The following is an 18,215-nucleotide window of genomic DNA, read 5'->3' on the forward strand; positions in this document are numbered from 1 at the left end:
AGACAAACATAGTGTCCCTAGTATGCCTCTACTTGACTAGCTCGTTAATCAAAGATGGTTAAGTTACCTGACCATAGACATGTGTTGTCATTTGATAAACGGGATCACATCATTAGAGAATGATGTGATGGACAAGACCCATCCGTTAGCTTAGCATAATGATCATTTAGTTTTATTGCTATTGCTTTCTTCATGACTTATACATGTTCCTTTGACTACGAGATTATGCAACTCCGGAATACCGGATGTCGGGGGGATGAACCCCGGGCAGGCAACGGAACCCGGATCCTTTACAAAAACAGCGGGGCCAGCATCGCCCCTCAATCCGGCTAGCGCTTGACGGGTCGCTCGACCCGACCGAGTCCCTCGACCCGGCCAAGTTCCTTGACCCGGCCAGACTCCTCGACTCGGTCCCAACAACCAACTCAAGACTTCTCCAACAAGCCAGCGCCACCCTTGGTGTGTTCCCCAACCCGGCCACGGGTCAGCTCCCGTCCCATCCTGACCGTACGATGGGACGAGTCTCCACCTGCCGATGACGAAGGCAACAGTGCCCCGCCCATGCCTCTCGGCAGCCGGGGCGTGGCAACAGTGCCCCACCTACCCGCTGACCAGGGTTGGCGTGGCAACAGTGCAACCGTCGTCACCCATGACGCCAGCAAGCGGCGACCTCACGGAGCGCCACTATAGCCGACTCAACCCGGCCACTCCCTGACGATCGGTAAGACGACAAACAGTGCCCCCATACCCGGCGGGCCCCGCGTCCGGAGAACCTGGCGAGCCCTAAACCCTGGCGGCTCCCAGCATCGGCTTCCCGGGCGATGACAACCCGGCTCCACAGCCTTGTAACATTACCATTGTACCCCTAGGGGGGTTGACCTATAAAACCCCCCAGGAGCCCTCATGCATACAGGCAACTCTCTCACTCGCACAGGCAATCACTCATCCACACACACGTAGCAAGCAACCCCCAAGGAGAGGGAGCGGCCTAAGCCTTGGCTTGCCTCCCTTCCTCCTCCATATAGCTCTAGGAGCGACCCTGTACTGATACTCATCAACTACACTCGGCAGGACTAGGGGTGTTATCTCTCCGGAGAGCCCCGAACCTGGGTATGTCTTGCGTCCCGCGCTCGCTCATGCCGACCTCGCCTCTAGAGCCCACCAGTGCCCTCGAGCCTCCTCCTATCTTTAGCCATCCCTTGGCATCTGCCGTCCGCCCACTACAACAGTTGGCACCCACCGTGGGGCAGCTCGAGGTCCTGGCCAGGAGCATGCTTCAGACGGGGCCCTCTCCGACTCCGACGAGCCCGTCACGCTGGCGGAAAACGTCATCGACGCGCTCGCGGCCTCTTTCGCCGCGCTATGCATCTCCGACGCGCCTATGGCCGATGAGTACCCCAGCTAGGTACTTGACTTTTCCGACTCCCCCCTTTCCCTCGGCGGCAGCGCTCCCGCCGGGGCAATGGACCTCTACATGGAGGTCTTCGTCACCGACACCGGCGCCTCTTCCTCGTCGAGTGTGGCAAGGAAGGCCGCCGAAGCCAAGGCCGCAGCGGAACGGGCCACCCTGTCCAACCCGCTGCGTGCCACGATGCAGAGCCTTCGCGTCCCCATCGGCACCGACATCGACGCCTCCAACATCGCCGAGGCCCGGACTCGCCTCGACGAGGACTGCCAGCGCCTGCTGGACCTCACCGAGACGCTCGCCGCCACGCAGCGTCGCCTTGACTTCGCTCAGCTGGAGCGCAATGCCGCCTACAGCTTTATGCCTGCCGCGCCCGAGCCAAGCTGGGTCGCCGACATGCGGACCCGGGGTGGCGCGATCGGACGCGCTTTCGGTGCCACCCCTCCCGTCTACGAGACTCTCGTGAAGAACATGTGCGCTACCCAGGCGGCCGCGATCGGCTTGGACCAGCTCGCAAGCGAAGAGCTGCAGGACCGCCTCAAGAGGGTGAACGACCTCCTCGCTACGGCCAACGCACAGCAGGACCGCCTCAACCAGCTCGCCACGCCGGCCGGATCCGGCTCCGCCCGCGTCTTCGCCACCTGACGAGGCGCACTTCGGCCGTACCCAGACCCGGCGCAACCCTGCCCCGACGACTCCCGGTGGCCTGGGTGATGAGCCGGACTCAGAGGTCCGACGCCGACTCGACCCTCTACTCCAACCCGGCCGGCGTCCAGCTGGAGCCGACCCGGCCCCCCGCGGCGCGGTCACCGACCGGCTGGGCCCGCGCGCCATCGACGACACCGCCGCCTCGACCGACTCACCCTCTCCCAAGAGCTGGAGGAGACCGGCCCTGTTGGGCCGGCGTGCTTCGGGCCGCGCATCCGGGGTGAGCCCTTTACCAAAGGGTTCATGCTGCCCCGCGACACCCCCAAATACAACGGCACCGTGAAGCGGGAGGACTGGCTCACCGACTACACCACCGCCATCGGCATCGCCGGCGGTAACCACCGCCTCGCCGTCCGCTACGCGCCTCTCATGCTCCAGGGGTCGGCCCGCACCTGGCTGAACAGTCTGCCGGCGGGCAGCATCAACGCGTGGGTCAACTTCGAGCAGGCCTTTGTGCGCAACTTCACCGGCACTTACAAGCGGCCCGGCCGCCCCAGTCTGCTCGCCATGTGCGTGCAGGGACCGGCGGAGACCGGCCGCGAGTACCTCGCATGCTGGACCGAGCTCCGGAACAGCTGCGAGGGCGTCCACGAAGTCCAAGCGATTCAGTACTTCGTCAACGGGTGCCGGGACGGCACCCTCCTCAAGCACAAGCTCCTGCACTCCGAGCCGGCCACCATGGCCGCGCTCATGGTGACGGCGGACAAGTACGCCAACGCCAACTCCGCCATGAAGATCTAGGTGGCGCTGGACGAAGCCGGCAAAGCAAAGCGGGTTCCCCTCCCTCCCCGAAGCCGGCCGGCGAAGGAAGCCGGCAGCAGCACAACCAACAGAACAAGCGCAAGGTAGACCAACCGGCCCAGCGCTACGACAACCGGCTCGTCGCGGCTGCCGGGCAGGCGCCCGCGAATGACCCGGCCGCCAAACGCCGGCAAGCCGGAAAGATGGCATGGCAACCCGCCATGAGTTCTGAGGAGATGTTCGACGCTCCCTGCAAGCACCACAGCGGCGCGAGGCCATCCACGCACACGCTCCGACAGTGCGCCATCACCAAGCGCATCATGAGGGGCGACGTCCGCCTCCTCCGGCCTCGGCTCCAGGAGCGGGGCAGACGCCTCTGCCTCCACCACCGCCACCACCTAGCGACACGATGCGCGACGACACCTACCCGGCTCAGAACGCGACCTACGTCGTCTTCACCAGCCTCAACGACGACAAGCGCAGCGAGCGCCTCCTTCGGCAGGAGGTGAACACCATAATCCCGGCCAAGCCGGAATACATGCACTGGTCGGAGCACCCGGTCACATGGACCCGGGAGGACCACCCGGCCGTCATGCCGAACCCGGGTGGCTACGCCCTCGTCCTCAACCCCACCATCATCACACCTCGGTGCACGTGCAAGTTTTCCCGAGTCCTCATCAACGGCGGCAGCAGCATCAACATCCTCTATCGCGACACCATGACCAAGCTCGGCCTCGAGGCCAAAGACCTGGAGCCAACCCGGTCGATCTTCCACGGCATCGTTCCCGGCCTCTCTTGCTTCCCATTCGGCCGGGTCCGGCTCGATGTCCTGTTCGGCGACAGCAGCCACTTCCGACGCGAGCCGATCTGGTTCGAGGTGGTGGACCTGTCCAGCGCGTACCACGCGTTGCTGGGCCGGCCCGCACTCACAAAATTCATGGCGGTCCCCCACTAAGCCTACCTAAAACTGAAGCTGCCGAGTGATACGTCCATTTTGCATCATGCTTTTATATCAGTGTTTATTGCATTATGGGCTATTATTACACGTTATTTCATAATACTTATGGCTATTCTCTCTTATTTTACAAGGTTTACATAAGGAGGGAGAATGACGGCAACTGGAATTCTGGGCTGGAAAAGGAGCAAATATTAGAGACCTATTCTGCACAACTCCAAAAGTCCTAAAACTCCACGGAATATCTTATAATAAATAATGAAAAATCCTCGCCAAAGATGAAGACCAAGGAGCCCACACCCTGCTCACGAGGGTGGGGGGCGCGCCCCCTACCTCATGGGTCCCCTGGTGGCTCTCCGATGACCATCTTGTGCTATATGAAGTCTTTCATCGAGAAAAAAAGAGGAAGCAACCTTTCAGGACGAGACTCCGCTGCCACGAGGCGGAACCTTGGCGGAACCAATCTAGGGCTCCGGCAGAGCTGTTCTGCCGGGGACACTTCCCTCCGGGAGGGGGAAATCATCGCCATTGTCATCACCAACACTCCTCTCACCGGGAGAGGGCAATCGCCATCAACATCTTCATCAGCACCATCTCATCTCAAAACCCTAGTTCATCTCTTGTATCCAATTCTTGTCTTCAAGTCCGGGATTGGTACTAGTAGGTTGCTAGTAGTGTTAATTACTCCTTGTAGTTGATGCTAGTTGGTTTATTTGGTGGAAGATTATATGTTCAGATCCTAAATGCATATTATTACCCCTCTGATTATGAATATGAATATGCTTTGTGAGTAGTTACGTTTGTTCCTGAGGACAAGGGAGAAGTCTTGCTATTAGTAGTCATGTGAATTTGGTATTCGTTCGATATTTTGATGAGATGTATGTTGTCTAGCCTCTAGTGGTGTTATGTGAACGTCGACTACATAACACTTCACCATTATTTGGGCCTAGAGGAAGGCATTGGGAAGTAATAAGTAGATGATAGGTTGCTAGAGTGACAGAAGCTTAAACCCTAGTTTATGCGTTGCTTCGTAAGGGGCTGATTTGGGTCCACCTGTATCATGCTATGGTTAGGTTTACCTTAATACTTTTGTTGTAGTTGCGGATGCTTGCAATAGAAGTTAATCGTAAGTGGGATGCTTGTTCAATTAAGAACAACACCCAAGCACCGGTCCACCCACATATCAAATTATCAAAGTACCGAACGCGAATCATATGAACGTGATGAAAACTAGCTTGACGATATTCCCATGTGTCCTCGGGAGCGCTTTTCCTATTATAAGTGTTTGTCCAGGCTTGTCCTTTGCTACAAAAGGATTGGGCCACCTTGCTGCACTTTATTTACTTTTGTTACTTTTTGCTCGTTACAAATTATCCTATCACAAAACTATCTGTTACCACTTATTTCAGTACTTGCAGAGAATACCTTGCTGAAAACCGCTTGTCATTTCCTTCTGCTCCTCATTGGGTTCGACGCTCTTACTTATCGAAAGGACTATGATAGATCCCCTATACTTGTGGGTCATCAAGACTCTTTTCTGGCGCCGTTGTCGGGGAGTGAAGCGCCTTTGGTAGGTGGAATTTGGTAAGGAAAAATTTATATAGTGTGCTGAAATTTACTGTCACCTGTTACTATGGAAAGTAATCCTCTGAGGGGCTTGTTCGGGGTATCTTCACCCCGACCAGTAGAGCAAAGAGTTGCTCCTCAACCTACTGAACCTATTGATAATGAAAATGTTCCCTTTGAAGTTCCTTCGGGTATGATGGAAAAACTGCTAGCTAGTTCTTTTACAGGAGATGGAACCAAGCATCCTGATGAGCACCTAATATATGTGGATGAGGTTTGTGGATTATTTAAGCTTGCAGGTATACCCGATGATGTTGTCAAGAAGAAGGTCTTCCCTTTATCTTTGAAGGGAGGCGCATTGACATGGTATAGGCTATGTGATGATACGAGATCATGGAACTATAGAAGATTGAAACTGGAATTTCATCAAAAATATTACCCTATGCATCTTGTTCATCGTGATCGCAATTATATATATAATTTCTAGCCTCGCAAAGGAGAAAGCATCGCTCAAGCTTGGGGGAGGCTTAAATCAATGTTATATTCATGCCCCAATCATGAGCTTCCAAGATAAACAATTATTCAAAAAATTTATGCTCGGCTTTCTGAAAACAATCGCACCATGCTCGATACTTCTTGTGCTGGCTCTTTTATGATGAAGACTATTGGATTCGAATGGGATTTATTGGATAGAATTAAATGCAACTCTGAAGATTGGGATCTCGATGAAGGTAAGGAGTCAGGTATGACACCTAAGTTTGATTGTGTTAAATCTTTTATAGATACCGATATTTTCCGCAAGTTTAGCACTAAATATGGACTTGACTCTGAGATCGTAGCCTCTTTCTGCGAATCTTTTGCTACTTATGTTGATCTCCCTAAGGAGAAATGGTTTAAATATCATCCTCCCGTAGAAGTAAAAGTAGCTGCACCTATTAAAGTTGAAGAAAAGATTGTCACTTATAATGATCCTATTGTTCCTACTTCTTATGTTGAGAAACCACCTTTCCCTGTTAGAATAAAGGATCATGCTAAAGCTTCAACTGTGGTTCGTAAAAGAAATATTAGAACTTATACACCTCCCGAGCAAATTAAAGTTGAACCTAATGTTGCAATTGTTAAAGATCTCTTGGCTAATAATATTGATGGGCATGTTATTCAGTTCAGCAGTGAAACCGCAAGAATTGCTAAACCTTGTGCTAAAGATAAACATAGACCTGTGGTAGGCGTGCCTGTTATTTCTGTTAAAATAGGAGATCATTGTTATCATGGCTTATGTGATATGGGTGCTAGTGCAAGTGCAATACCTATTGACTTATACAATGAGATTATGCATGATATTGCACCCATTGAGTTAGAAGATATTGATGTCTCAATTAAACTTGCCAATAGAGATACTATTTCACCAGTGGGGATTGTTAGAGATGTTGAAGTCTTGTGTGGGAAAATTAAATATCCTGCTGATTTTCTTGTTCTTGGTTCCCCACAAGATAGCTTTTGTCCCATTATATTTGGTAGACCTTTCTTGAATACTGTTAATGCACAGATAGATTGCAATAAGAATGTTGTTACTACTGGTTTGGGTGATATGATTCATGAGTTTAATTTCTCTAAATTTAGTAAACAACATTGTGAAGAAGAATTGCCTAGTAAGGATGAAATTATTGGTCTTGCTTTTATTGCTGTACCTCCTAGTGATCCTTTAGAACATTATTTGCTAGACCATGAAAATGATATGTTTATGAATGAAAGAAGGGAAATAGATGAAGTATTCTTTAAACAGGAACCTATTTTGCAACATAATTTGCCTGTTGAAATCCTAGGGGATCCCCCTCCACCCAAGGGTGATCCCGTGTTTGAGCTTAAGCCGTTGCCTGATAATCTTAAATATGCTTATTTTGATGAAAAGAAGATATATCCTGTTATTATTAGTGCTAACCTTTCAGAGCATGAAGAAGAAAAATTATTGAAAACTCTGAAGAAGCACCGCGCTGCTATCGGATATACTCTTGATGATCTTAAGGGCATTAGTCCCACTCTATGTCAACATAAAATAAATTTGGAAGCAGATGCTAAACCAGTTCGTGATCCTCAACGACGTCTGAATCCTAAGATGAAAGAAGTGGTAAGAAAAGAAATACTCAAGCTTCTGGAGGCAGGTATAATTTATCCCGTTGCTGATAGTCAGTGGTAAGCCCTGTCCATTGTGTCCCTAAGAAGAGAGGTATTACTGTTGTTCCTAATGATAAAGATGAATTAATTCCACAAAGAATTATTACAGGTTATAGGATGATAATTTATTTCCGCAAATTAAATAAAGGTACTAAGAAAGATCATTACCCATTACCTTTATTGATCAAATGCTAGAAAGATTATGCAAACATACACATTATTGCTTCCTAGATGGTTATTCTGGTTTCTCTCAAATACCTGTGTCGGCTAAAGATCAATCAAAGACTACTTTTACATGCCCTTTTGGTACTTTTGCTTATAGACGTATGCCTTTTGGTTTATGTAATGCACCTGCTACCTTTCAAAGATGCATGATGGCTATATTCTCTGACTTTTGTGAAAAGATTTGTGAGGTTTTCATGGACGACTTTTCCGTCTATGGGTCGTCTTTTGATGATTGCTTGAGCAATGTTGATCGAGTTTTGCAAAGATGTGAAGAAACTAATCTTGTCTTGAATTGGGAAAAGTGTCACTTTATGGTTAATGAAGGAATTGTCTTGGGGCATAAGGTTTCTGAAAGAGGTATTGAAGTTGATAAAGCCAAGGTTGATGCTATTGAAAAGATGCCATGTCCCAAGGACATCAAAGGTATAAGAAGTTTCCTAGGCCACGCCGGATTTTATAGGAGGTTCATTAAGGACTTCTCAAAAATCTCTCGGCCTCTGACTAATTTATTACAAAAAGATATACCATTTGTCTTTGATGATGATTGTGTAGAAGCAGTTGAGATACTTAAGAAAGCATTAGTCTCTGCACCTGTTGTTCAGCCACCTGATTGGAATTTGCCCTTTGAAATTATGTGTGATGCTAGTGATTATGCTGTAGGTGTTGTTCTAGGTCGAAGAGTTGATAAGAAATTAAATGTTATCCATTATGCTAGTAAGACTCTAGACAATGCTCAAAGAAATTATGCTACAACTGAAAAAGAGCTTTTAGCAGTTGTATTTGCTTGTGATAAGTTTAGACCCTATATTGTTGATTCTAGAGTAACTATTCACACTGATCATGCTGCTATTAAATATCTCATGGAAAAGAAAGATGCTAAACCTAGACTTTTTAGGTGGGTTCTCTTGCTACAAGAATTTGATTTGCATATTGTTGATAGAAAAGGAGCTGAGAACCCCGTTGCAGACAACTTGTCTAGGTTAGAAAATGTTCTTGTTGACCCACTACCTATTGATGATAGCTTTCCTGATGAGCAATTAAATGTTATAAGTACTTCTCGTAGTACTCCATGGTATGCTGATTATGCTAATTATATTGTTGCTAAGTTCATACCACCTAGTTTCACATACCAGCAAAAGAAAAAGTTCTTCTATGATTTGAGACATTACTTTTGGGATCCCACATCTTTATAAAGAAGGAGTAGATGGTGTTATTAGATGTTGTGTACCTGAGCATGAACAGGAACAGATCCTACGCAAGTGTCACTCCGAAGCCTATGGAGGACACCACGCTGGAGATAGAACTGCACATAAGGTATTGCAATCCGGTTTTTATTGGCCTACTCTCTTCAAGGATGCCCGTAAGTTTGTCTTATCATGTGATGAATGTCAAAGAATTGGTAATATTAGTAGACGTCAAGAAATGCCTATGAATTATTCACTTGTTATCGAACCATTTGATGTTTGGGGCTTTGATTATATGGGACCCTTTCCTGCCTTTAATGGATACACACATATTCTAGTTGTTGTTGATTATGTTACTAAGTGGGTAGAAGCTATTCCAACTAGTAGTGCTGATCATAACACTTCTATTAAAATGCTTAAAGAAGTTATTTTTCCGAGGTTTGGAGTCCCTAGATATTTAATGACTGATGGTGGTTCACACTTTATTCATGGTGCTTTCCGTAAAATGCTTGCTAAGTATGATGTCAATCATAGAATTGCATCCCCTTATCACCCGCAGTCTAGTGGTCAAGTAGAATTGAGCAATAGAGAGCTTAAATTAATTTTGCAAAAGACTATCAATAGGTCTAGAAAGAATTGGTCTAAGAAACATGATGATGCATTATGGGCCTATAGAACTGCATATAAGAATTCTATGGGTATGTCTCCATATAAAATGGTTTATGGAAAAGCATGTCATTTACCTCTCTAATTAGAACATAAGGCATATTGGGCTATTAAAGAGCTCAACTATGATTTTAAACTTGCCAGTGAGAAGAGGTTATTTGATATTCGCTCGCTTGATGAATGGAGAACCCAAGCTTATGAAAATGCCAAGTTGTTTAAAGAAAAAGTTAAAAGATGGCATGACAAAAGGATACAAAAGTGTGAGTTTAACGTAGGTGATTATGTATTTCTATACAACTCTTGTTTAAGATTTTTTGCAGGAAAACTTCTCTCTAAATGGGAAGGCCCCTATGTAATCGAGGAGGTCTATCGTCCCGGTGCCATAAAAATCAACAACTTCGAAGGCACAAATCCGAAGGTGGTAAACGGCCAAAGAATTAAACATTATATCTCAGGTAATCCTATAAATGTTGAAACCAATGTTATTGAAACCGTAACCCCGGAGGAATACATAAGAGACACTTTCCAGAACGTTCCAGGCTCCGAAAAGGAATAGGTACGTGGTACGGTAACTAAACCGGCTCCAAAACAAATTTTAAGGCAATATTTCTCCGTTTTGGAATATTTAGAAAAATAGAAAAATAAGTAGCAGTCCGAGAAGGACACGAGGGCCCCACGAGGGTGGTGGGAGCGCCCTACCCCCTGGGCGCGCCCCCCTACCTCGTGAGCACCTCGTGTGCCTTCCGGACTCCGTTTTCTTGCACGTTACGTATTTTGGTCGGTAAAAATTCATTATATATACTCCCGAAGGTTTTGACTCCCTTATCACGCAAATATCCTCTGTTTTTGTTTCGAGCTGTTGCTGCTGTAGTTTAGAGCAAGATGTCTTCTCAAGAGTCAGTTGGAGAGAGTCAGGTGTCTCATCCGGCATCGGAACCAAGGGCAAACAGCGATGCCGACCACTTTGGGCCAGCAACGGAGGAAGAGATGGAGGCTGACTTGATGAGGGTAGATGCCATGGAGGATCAAGAAGCCACCTCTCGCTTCCGAGCTGGGTTCATGATGGGAGAATTACAGAGCTCAGCAATTCCAAACTCGGTTATCCCTTCCAATGTTAGATTTCTTTCTTATGAACATATGAAGAGGAGTGTCACTTGTTCTCCCGTAGCTATGAAACACCCCTGGGTGCAAGGAGCTTTAGCCATTACAGGAAAGCTTCGTAAGGAAATAATGGACCTCAAGCAGCAAGTCAACAAGCTCGAGGAGGAGAATAGTATCCTGAGAGGAATCATCGCCAAGAATATTACACCAACAACAAAGAAGGAGACATAGTCACATGGGTATGGGCACTCCCCTTGGCAACTGCCAAGCTTGGGGGAGGTGCCCCGGTATCGTATCACAACCACATCTCCTATCTTTACCGTTTTTCTTAGTTCTATCCTATTAGTAGTATCTTGATCTAGTAGAATAAAGTTTATGGCATGATCTAGTTTTGAGTTTTGCTTTATGATCTCTCTATGTAATCGAGTCAGTGAGTTATATAATAAAGATTAGTGTTGAGTCAAGGGCTTGATTTTCTTGCCATGATCTTGAGTGACAAAAAAAAGAAGAAGAAAAAAGAATAAAAAGAAACAAAGAGTTCGTATTGATCTTATTAAAAGTAATGACTTCACATAGGAAGAGTATGATGATTAAAAGTTGTTGGGAGTTGGCAGACATAGCTTTGGTCATCGTTGCAATTAATAGGAAGTAATAAGGAAAGAGAGGTTTCACATATAGATATATTATCATTGACATCTTTTATGATTGGGAGCACTCATTAAAATATTACATGCCAAAGAGTTGATGTTGGACAAGGAAGACAACTTAATGAGTTATGTTTTCTTATATCTGAGATAAAGTATGTTGTCATGGATCCTCTAACTTGTTGAGCTTGCCTTTCCCCCTCATTCTAGCCAAATTCTTAGCACTATGTAGAGATACTACTTGTGCTTCCAAATACCCTTAAACCAGTTTTGCCATGAGAGTCCACCATACCTACCTATGGATTGAGTAAGATCCTTCAAGTAAGTTGTCATCGGTGCAAAGCAATAAAAATTGCTCTAAATATGTATGATTGATTGGTGTGGGAGAAATAAGCTTTATACGATCTTGTGATGTGGAAGTAATAAAAGCGACGAACTGCATAATAAAGGTTCATATCACAAGGGGCAATATAAAGTGACATTCTTTCGCATTGAGATTTTGTGCATCCAACCATAAAAGTGCATGACAACCTCTACTTCCCTCTGCGAAGGGCCTATCTTTATTATTATCTTCTACCTTATGCAAGAGTCATGGTGATCTTCACCTTTCCTTTTTCATTTTATCCTTTGGCAAGCCCAAGATGTTGGAAAGAACCTGATATATATATCTAATTAGATGTAGGGGAACATGAGTTGTTATTGTTGACATTACCCTTGAGGTAAACGGTTGTGGGGCAAGACTATAAGCCCCTATCTTTCTCTGTGTCCGATTAAAACTCCGTAACCATAAGTATCGCGTGAGTGTTAGCAATTATGAGGGACTAAATGATAGTTGAGTATGTGGACTTGCTATTTAGCTCTGACATAGACTCTTTCCGATGTTATGATAAATTGCAATTGCTTCAATGACTGAGATTATAGTTTGTTGGTTCTCAATAAGGTTTCTGATTCATACTTCTGCATTGTGAATAGATCATCACTTGAACATAAGTAATCATATGACAATACCTATATATGTTGTTGTTATGAGAATAATCATGATGCCTTCATGTCCGTATTTTTATTTTTATCGACGCCTCTACCTCTAAACATGGGGACATATTTATTGTTATCGGCTTTCGCTTGAGGACAAGCGAGGTCTAAGCTTGGGGGAGTTGATACGTCCATTTTTCATCATGCTTTTATATCAATATTTATTGCATTATGGGGTGTTATTACACGTTATGTCATAATACTTATGGCTATTCTCTCTTATTTTACAAGGTTTACAGAAGGAGGGAGAATGCCGGCTGCTGGAATTCTGGGCCGGAAAAGGAGCAAATATTAGAGACCTATTCTGCACAACTCCAAAATTCCTGAAACTCCACGGAATATCTTATAATAAATAATGAAAAATCCTCGCCGAAGACGAAGACCAGGGGGCCCACACCCTGCTCACGAGGGTGGGGGGTGCGCCCCCCTAGGGCGCGCCCCCTACCTCATGGGCCCCCTGGTGGCTCTCCGATGACCATCTTCTGCTATATGAAGTCTTTCGTCGAGAAAAAAGAGGAAGCAACCTTTCGGGACGAGACACCGCTGCCACGAGGCGGAACCTTGGCTGAACCAATCTAGGGCTCCGACAGAGCTGTTCTGCCGGGGACACTTCCCTCCGGGAGGGGGAAATCATCACCATCGTCATCACCAACACTCCTCTCACTGGGAGAGGGCAATCTCCATCAACATCTTCATCAACACCATCTCATCTCAAAACCCTAGTTCATCTCTTGTATCCAATTCTTGTCTTCAAGTCCGGGATTGGTACTAGTAGGTTGCTAGTAGTGTTAATTACTCCTTGTAGTTGATGCTAGTTGGTTTATTTGGTGGAAGATTATATGTTCAGATCCTATATGCATATTATTACCCCTCTGATTAGGAACATGAATATGCTTTCCTGAGGACAAGGGAGAAGTCTTGCTATTAGTAGTCATGTGAATTTGGTATTCATTTGATATTTTGATGAGATGTATGTTATCTAGCCTCTAGTGGTGTTATGTGAACGTCGACTACATAACACTTCACCATTATTTGGGCCTAGAGGAAGGCATTGGGAAGTAATAAGTATATGATGGGTTGCTAGAGTGACAGAAGCTTAAACCCTAGTCTATGCGTTGCTTCGTAAGGGGCTGATTTGGATCCACCTGTTTCATGCTATAGTTAGGTTTACCTTAATACTTTTGTTGTAGTTGCGGATGCTTGCAATAGAGGTTAATCATAAGTGGGATGCTTGTTCAAGTAAGAACAGCACCCAAGCACCGGTCCACCCACATATCAAATTATCAAAGTACCGAACGCGAATCATATGAACGTGATGAAAACTAGCTTGACGATATTCCCATGTGTCCTCGGGAGCGCTTTTCCTATTATAAGAGTTTGTCCAGGCTTTTCCTTTGCTACAAAAGGATTGGGCCACCTTGATGCACTTTATTTACTTTTGTTACTTTTTGCTCGTTACAAATTATCCTATCACAAAACTATCTGTTACCACTTATTTCAGTACTTGCAGAGAATACCTTGCTGAAAACCGCTTGTCATTTCCTTCTGCTCCTCGTTGGGTTCGACGCTCTTACTTATCGAAAGGACTACGATAGATCCCCTATACTTGTGGGTCATCACCGAGTCCGAAGGGCCTCATCACCATCACTGGCGACTACCGCAAGTCCCTGGAGTGCGCCCGAGACGACGCCAAATTGGCTGAGTCGTTGGTCATAGCCGAGGAGCGGCGCCAGCTCGACCGGATTGTCGCCTTGGCCCACGAGACGTCGGCCGCGCCGACCCTGACCAAGGAGCCGGCCGACGAGGCCTCGTTCAAACCCTCCAAGGAGACCAAGAAAGTGAAGCTGAACCCGGAAGACCCCAGCTACGGCAAGTACGTTGTCGTGGGCACCGGCCTCGACAGCAAATAGGAAGGCGAGCTCGTTGACTTCCTCCGTGAGAATTGGGATATTTTCACATGGACCCCAAAGGACATGCCGGGTATCACGAGGAAGTACGCCGAGCACAAACTCCACGTCCGCAAGGACGCCAAGCCTGTCCGACAACCCCTCCGACGTTTCCCCGAAGAGAAGAGAACAACCATTGGTGAAGAGGTCGCCAAGCTCTTGGCGGCTGGCTTCATAATGGAAGTGTTTCACCCCGAGTGGCTGGCCAACCCAGTCCTCGTCCTGAAGAAGAACAAGACCTGGCGCATGTGTATCGACTACACCAGCCTGAACAAGGCCTGCCCCAAAGACCCGTTCGCCCTCCCGCAGATCGACCAAGTCGTCGATTCCACTGCCGGGTGTGAGCTCCTGTCCTTCCTGGATGCTTACTCCGTCTATCATCAGATCAAGATGGACCCGGCCGATGCCCTGAAGACGTCCTTCATCATGCCCTTTGGGGCGTATTGCTACATCACCATGTCGTTTGGCTTGAAGAACGTCGACGCCACTTTCCAGCGCTGCATGCAGAAATGCCTGTTGTCGCAACTCGGCCGCAACATCGATGTCTATGTGGATGACATCATGGTGAAGACCAAGCAGCACCTCACGCTCCTCGACGACATAAAGGAAACCTTCGCCAACCAGCACGAGTACAAGGTCAAGCTCAACCCAGAGAAATGCGTTTTCGGCGTCCCAGCCGGAAAGCTACTCGGCTTCCTCGTCTCAGAGCGCGGCATTGAGGCAAAGCCGGAGAAAATCAAGGCCATTGAGCGCATGCGCAAGCCGGCTCGGCTGCGTGATGTCCAGAAGTTCACCGGCTTCTTGGCCTCGGTCAGCTGGTTTCTCAGCCGGCTGGGCGAGAGGGCCTTGCCCCTGTATCAGCTAAGGAAGAAGACGACGCCGTTCAAATGGAACGACCAGGCGGACGAGGCTTTCAGGGACCTCAAGCGCATGCTCTCCACCGCACCCGTCCTGGCCGCACCAGCCGAGAAGGAGGCGCTGCTGCTCTACATCGCTGCAACCTCGCGGTCGGTCAGCACGGTGTTGGTGGTCGAGCGACCAGAGAAGGGCAAGATCCAAGCCATCCAGCGTCCCGTCTACTACCTGAGCGAGGTGCTCTCCGCCTCCAAGAAGAACTACCCGCACTACCAGAAGATGTGTTACGGCGTGTACTTCACCGCCATTAAATTGAAGCAGTACTTCCAAGAGCATGTTGTCACCGTGGTCAGCACGGCCCCTCTCGGCGAGATTATCAGGTGTCGGGATGCCTCTGGCCAGGTCGCCAAGTGGGCGCTCGAGCTAGCCGGCCACACCATCCTCTACAAGCCCCGCACAACAATCAAGTCGCAAGATTTGGCCGACTTCCTCGTCGACTGGACCAAGACCTAGTACCTGCCGCTACCGCCGGACTTGACGCACTGGCGCATGCACTTCAACAGCTCGAAGAAGCGACTCGGCCTAGGGGCCGGCATCATGCTGTCCTCCCCAAAGGGCGACCGGCTCAAATACGCACTGCAGATCCACTTCACCACCTCCAACAACGTCGCTAAGTATGAAGCCCTTGTGCATGGCCTTCGGCTTGCCAAGGAACTCGGCATCTGGCGCATCCTGTGCTAGGGCGACTCGGACCTGGTGGTGCAGCAGTGCTCCGGCGAGTGGGACCCACGACTCCAATATGGCGAGCTACCGCTTCCTTGTCCTGAAGCTGTCCAGATTCTTCGCAGGCTGCAAGTTCCTCCACGTCCCGCGCGTGGAGAATGAGGCGGCCGACACGCTCACCAAGATTGCTTCATCCCGACAGTCCATCCCGTCCGGCGTCTCCCTCGAGCACCTGCACAAGCCATCCGTCAAGCCATCGCCGGACTCCGAGTCCATCCACGTCCGGCCCGACCCGGCCACACCTCAACCCGGTCCGGGGACTGCTCCACCCGACCCGGCCGCACCTCAACCCGGCCTGGGGGCTGCTCAACCCGGCCCGGGGACTGCCGAGCCCGGCCCAGGGACTGCCGAGCCTGGCCCGGGGACTGCTGAACCCGGCTCGGGGACTGCCGCCCCAGAACCCGCCGTGGTGGCTGTCTTCGCCGTGGTGACGGCACCATCATGGGCGCTGCCCATCTCGGAGTTCCTGGAGAACGGGGTCCTCCCCATGGACGATACCGAGGCCCGAAAAGTGCAGCGCCGGGCATCCGCCTATAGCATCATCAACAACGAACTCGTCAAGCGCAGCTCCACCAGCGTATTCCAGCGCTGCGTCGAGCAAGACAAGGGCATTGAGATCCTCCTCGACATACACCAGGGCGAGTGCGGGCACCACGCCACCTTGTGGTCCCTGGTGCCAAGGCTTTCCGCCGTGGTTTCTACTAGCCCACGGCCCTCGAAGACGCAGAGTCGCTCGTCCTCAAGTGCGAGGGATGCCAGCACTTCAGAAACCGCAGCCACCAGCCGGCGTCAGCACTGCAAACCATCCCGATCGCCTGGCCCTTCGCGGTCTGGGGACTCGACATGGTAGGGCCCTTCAAGACCGCTCGAGGCGGCATGACGCATCTGCTGGTGGCGGAGGACAAGTTCACAAAATGGATCTAAGCAAGGCCAATCAAGCAGCTGGACGGGCCAACGGCTGTCCGGTTCGTCAAGGACATCGCCGTGCGCTATGACATGCCGAATAGCATCATCACGGACAACGACACCAACTTTGCCAAGGGCGCGCTCACGCAGTACTGCTCCGTCTCCGGCATCCGCCTCGACCTGGCTTCCGTTGCACACCCACAGTCCAACGGCCAGGTCGAGCGGGCCAAAGGCCTCATCCTATCCGGCATCAAGCCGCGACTTGTCGAGCCGCTCATCCGTTCACCCGGCAGCTGGCTTGATGAGCTGCCGGCCGTCCTCTGGAGTCTCTGAACAATGCCAAACCAGTCGACCGAGTTCACCCTATTCTTCCTCGTCTATGGAGCAGAAGCCGTCATCCCGACCGATGTCGAGTTTGACTCGCCGCGCATCACGATGTACACCGAAGCCGAAGCCAAAGAAGCCCGTGAAGACGGCATCGATCTGCTCGAAGAAGCACACCTCATGGCACTCAGCCGCTCAGCCATCTACCAGCAAGGCCTAAGGCACTACCACAACAAGAAGATCAAGCCCCTCGCTTTCCGGGAAGGAGACCTCGTCATCCGGCTCGTCCAAGAGAAGACCGACCAACACAAGCTATTCTCCCCATGGGAGGGCCCCTTCATCATCAGCAAGGCCTTGTGCGATCGCAATGTGTACTACCTCATCGACGCCTGCAAGCCAAACAAGCGCAAGATGGACACCGCCGGTGAAGAAACAACCCGGCCATGGAATGCAGAGCTCCTCTGCCTGTTTTACAGTTAGCCGCATGCACGTATGTATCGCTGCCTTTTGTAATCATATGAAAACTATGGGATCCCCGAACGACGCTCGGGGACTGCCCTTTCCGACCAAGCTATTGGGGCCCCTACATTTGTGCATTACTTTCCTCTTAAACCAACCCGACCACTGGGTCGACTCGCTCGACCCGGGGGCTGGCCATCTTGGCCACCCACCGTTTTTTCCTTAGCAGCTCCTCACGCGTTGGATCGCCACAACCTCTCACTTCGCCCTAAGCCGCAAAACCGGCTTCCGCTGTTGGCAGGAAAGCACACGAGACCAAAGCACCAGCACGCCATGAACACTAAGTCAAAAACCGTCGGGTTGCTCAACCCGACCCTGCCACTTTAAGTTGCTGCACGACCTGCTGCTCGCCAACCCGGCCCCACCGGATTGCCGCCAGCCGGCCCAGTGGGTGTTTTCGCTTGCGCTCAACGTTTCGAAAGCCTAAGTATCACACGCTCCTCCCAAAGGTCGAACCCCTTGTCACGGACCGGAGCCTCAGCC

The 18,215-nt window shown here is 49.5% G+C and overlaps 2 protein-coding genes and 1 pseudogene across 2 annotated transcripts; all 3 read left to right on the forward strand.

Annotated features, from left to right (window-relative positions):
- Positions 1 to 5,442: 5,442 nt before the first annotated feature.
- Positions 5,443 to 14,309, forward strand: LOC147987054 (uncharacterized; annotated as a pseudogene).
- A 1,690-nt stretch (positions 14,310 to 15,999) lies between these two features.
- On the forward strand, positions 16,000 to 17,222 carry LOC147987055 (uncharacterized). The gene is made up of 3 exons (XM_087542258.1): positions 16,000 to 16,234; positions 16,382 to 16,656; positions 16,926 to 17,222. Exons 1-3 carry the CDS (start codon positions 16,000 to 16,002, stop codon positions 17,220 to 17,222), a joined length of 807 nt encoding a protein of 268 aa, XP_087398384.1.
- Positions 17,223 to 17,225: 3 nt separating this feature from the next.
- On the forward strand, positions 17,226 to 17,693 carry LOC147987056 (uncharacterized). Its single transcript, XM_087542259.1, has one exon. The coding sequence runs from the start codon at positions 17,226 to 17,228 to the stop codon at positions 17,691 to 17,693; it is 468 nt and encodes a 155-aa protein (XP_087398385.1).
- Positions 17,694 to 18,215: the final 522 nt, after the last annotated feature.

The sequence above is a fragment of the Triticum urartu genome, chromosome 2A (assembly GCF_056163025.1).
Source record: "Triticum urartu cultivar PI428250 chromosome 2A, HENAU_Tu73, whole genome shotgun sequence".
Taxonomy (NCBI): domain Eukaryota; kingdom Viridiplantae; phylum Streptophyta; class Magnoliopsida; order Poales; family Poaceae; genus Triticum; species Triticum urartu.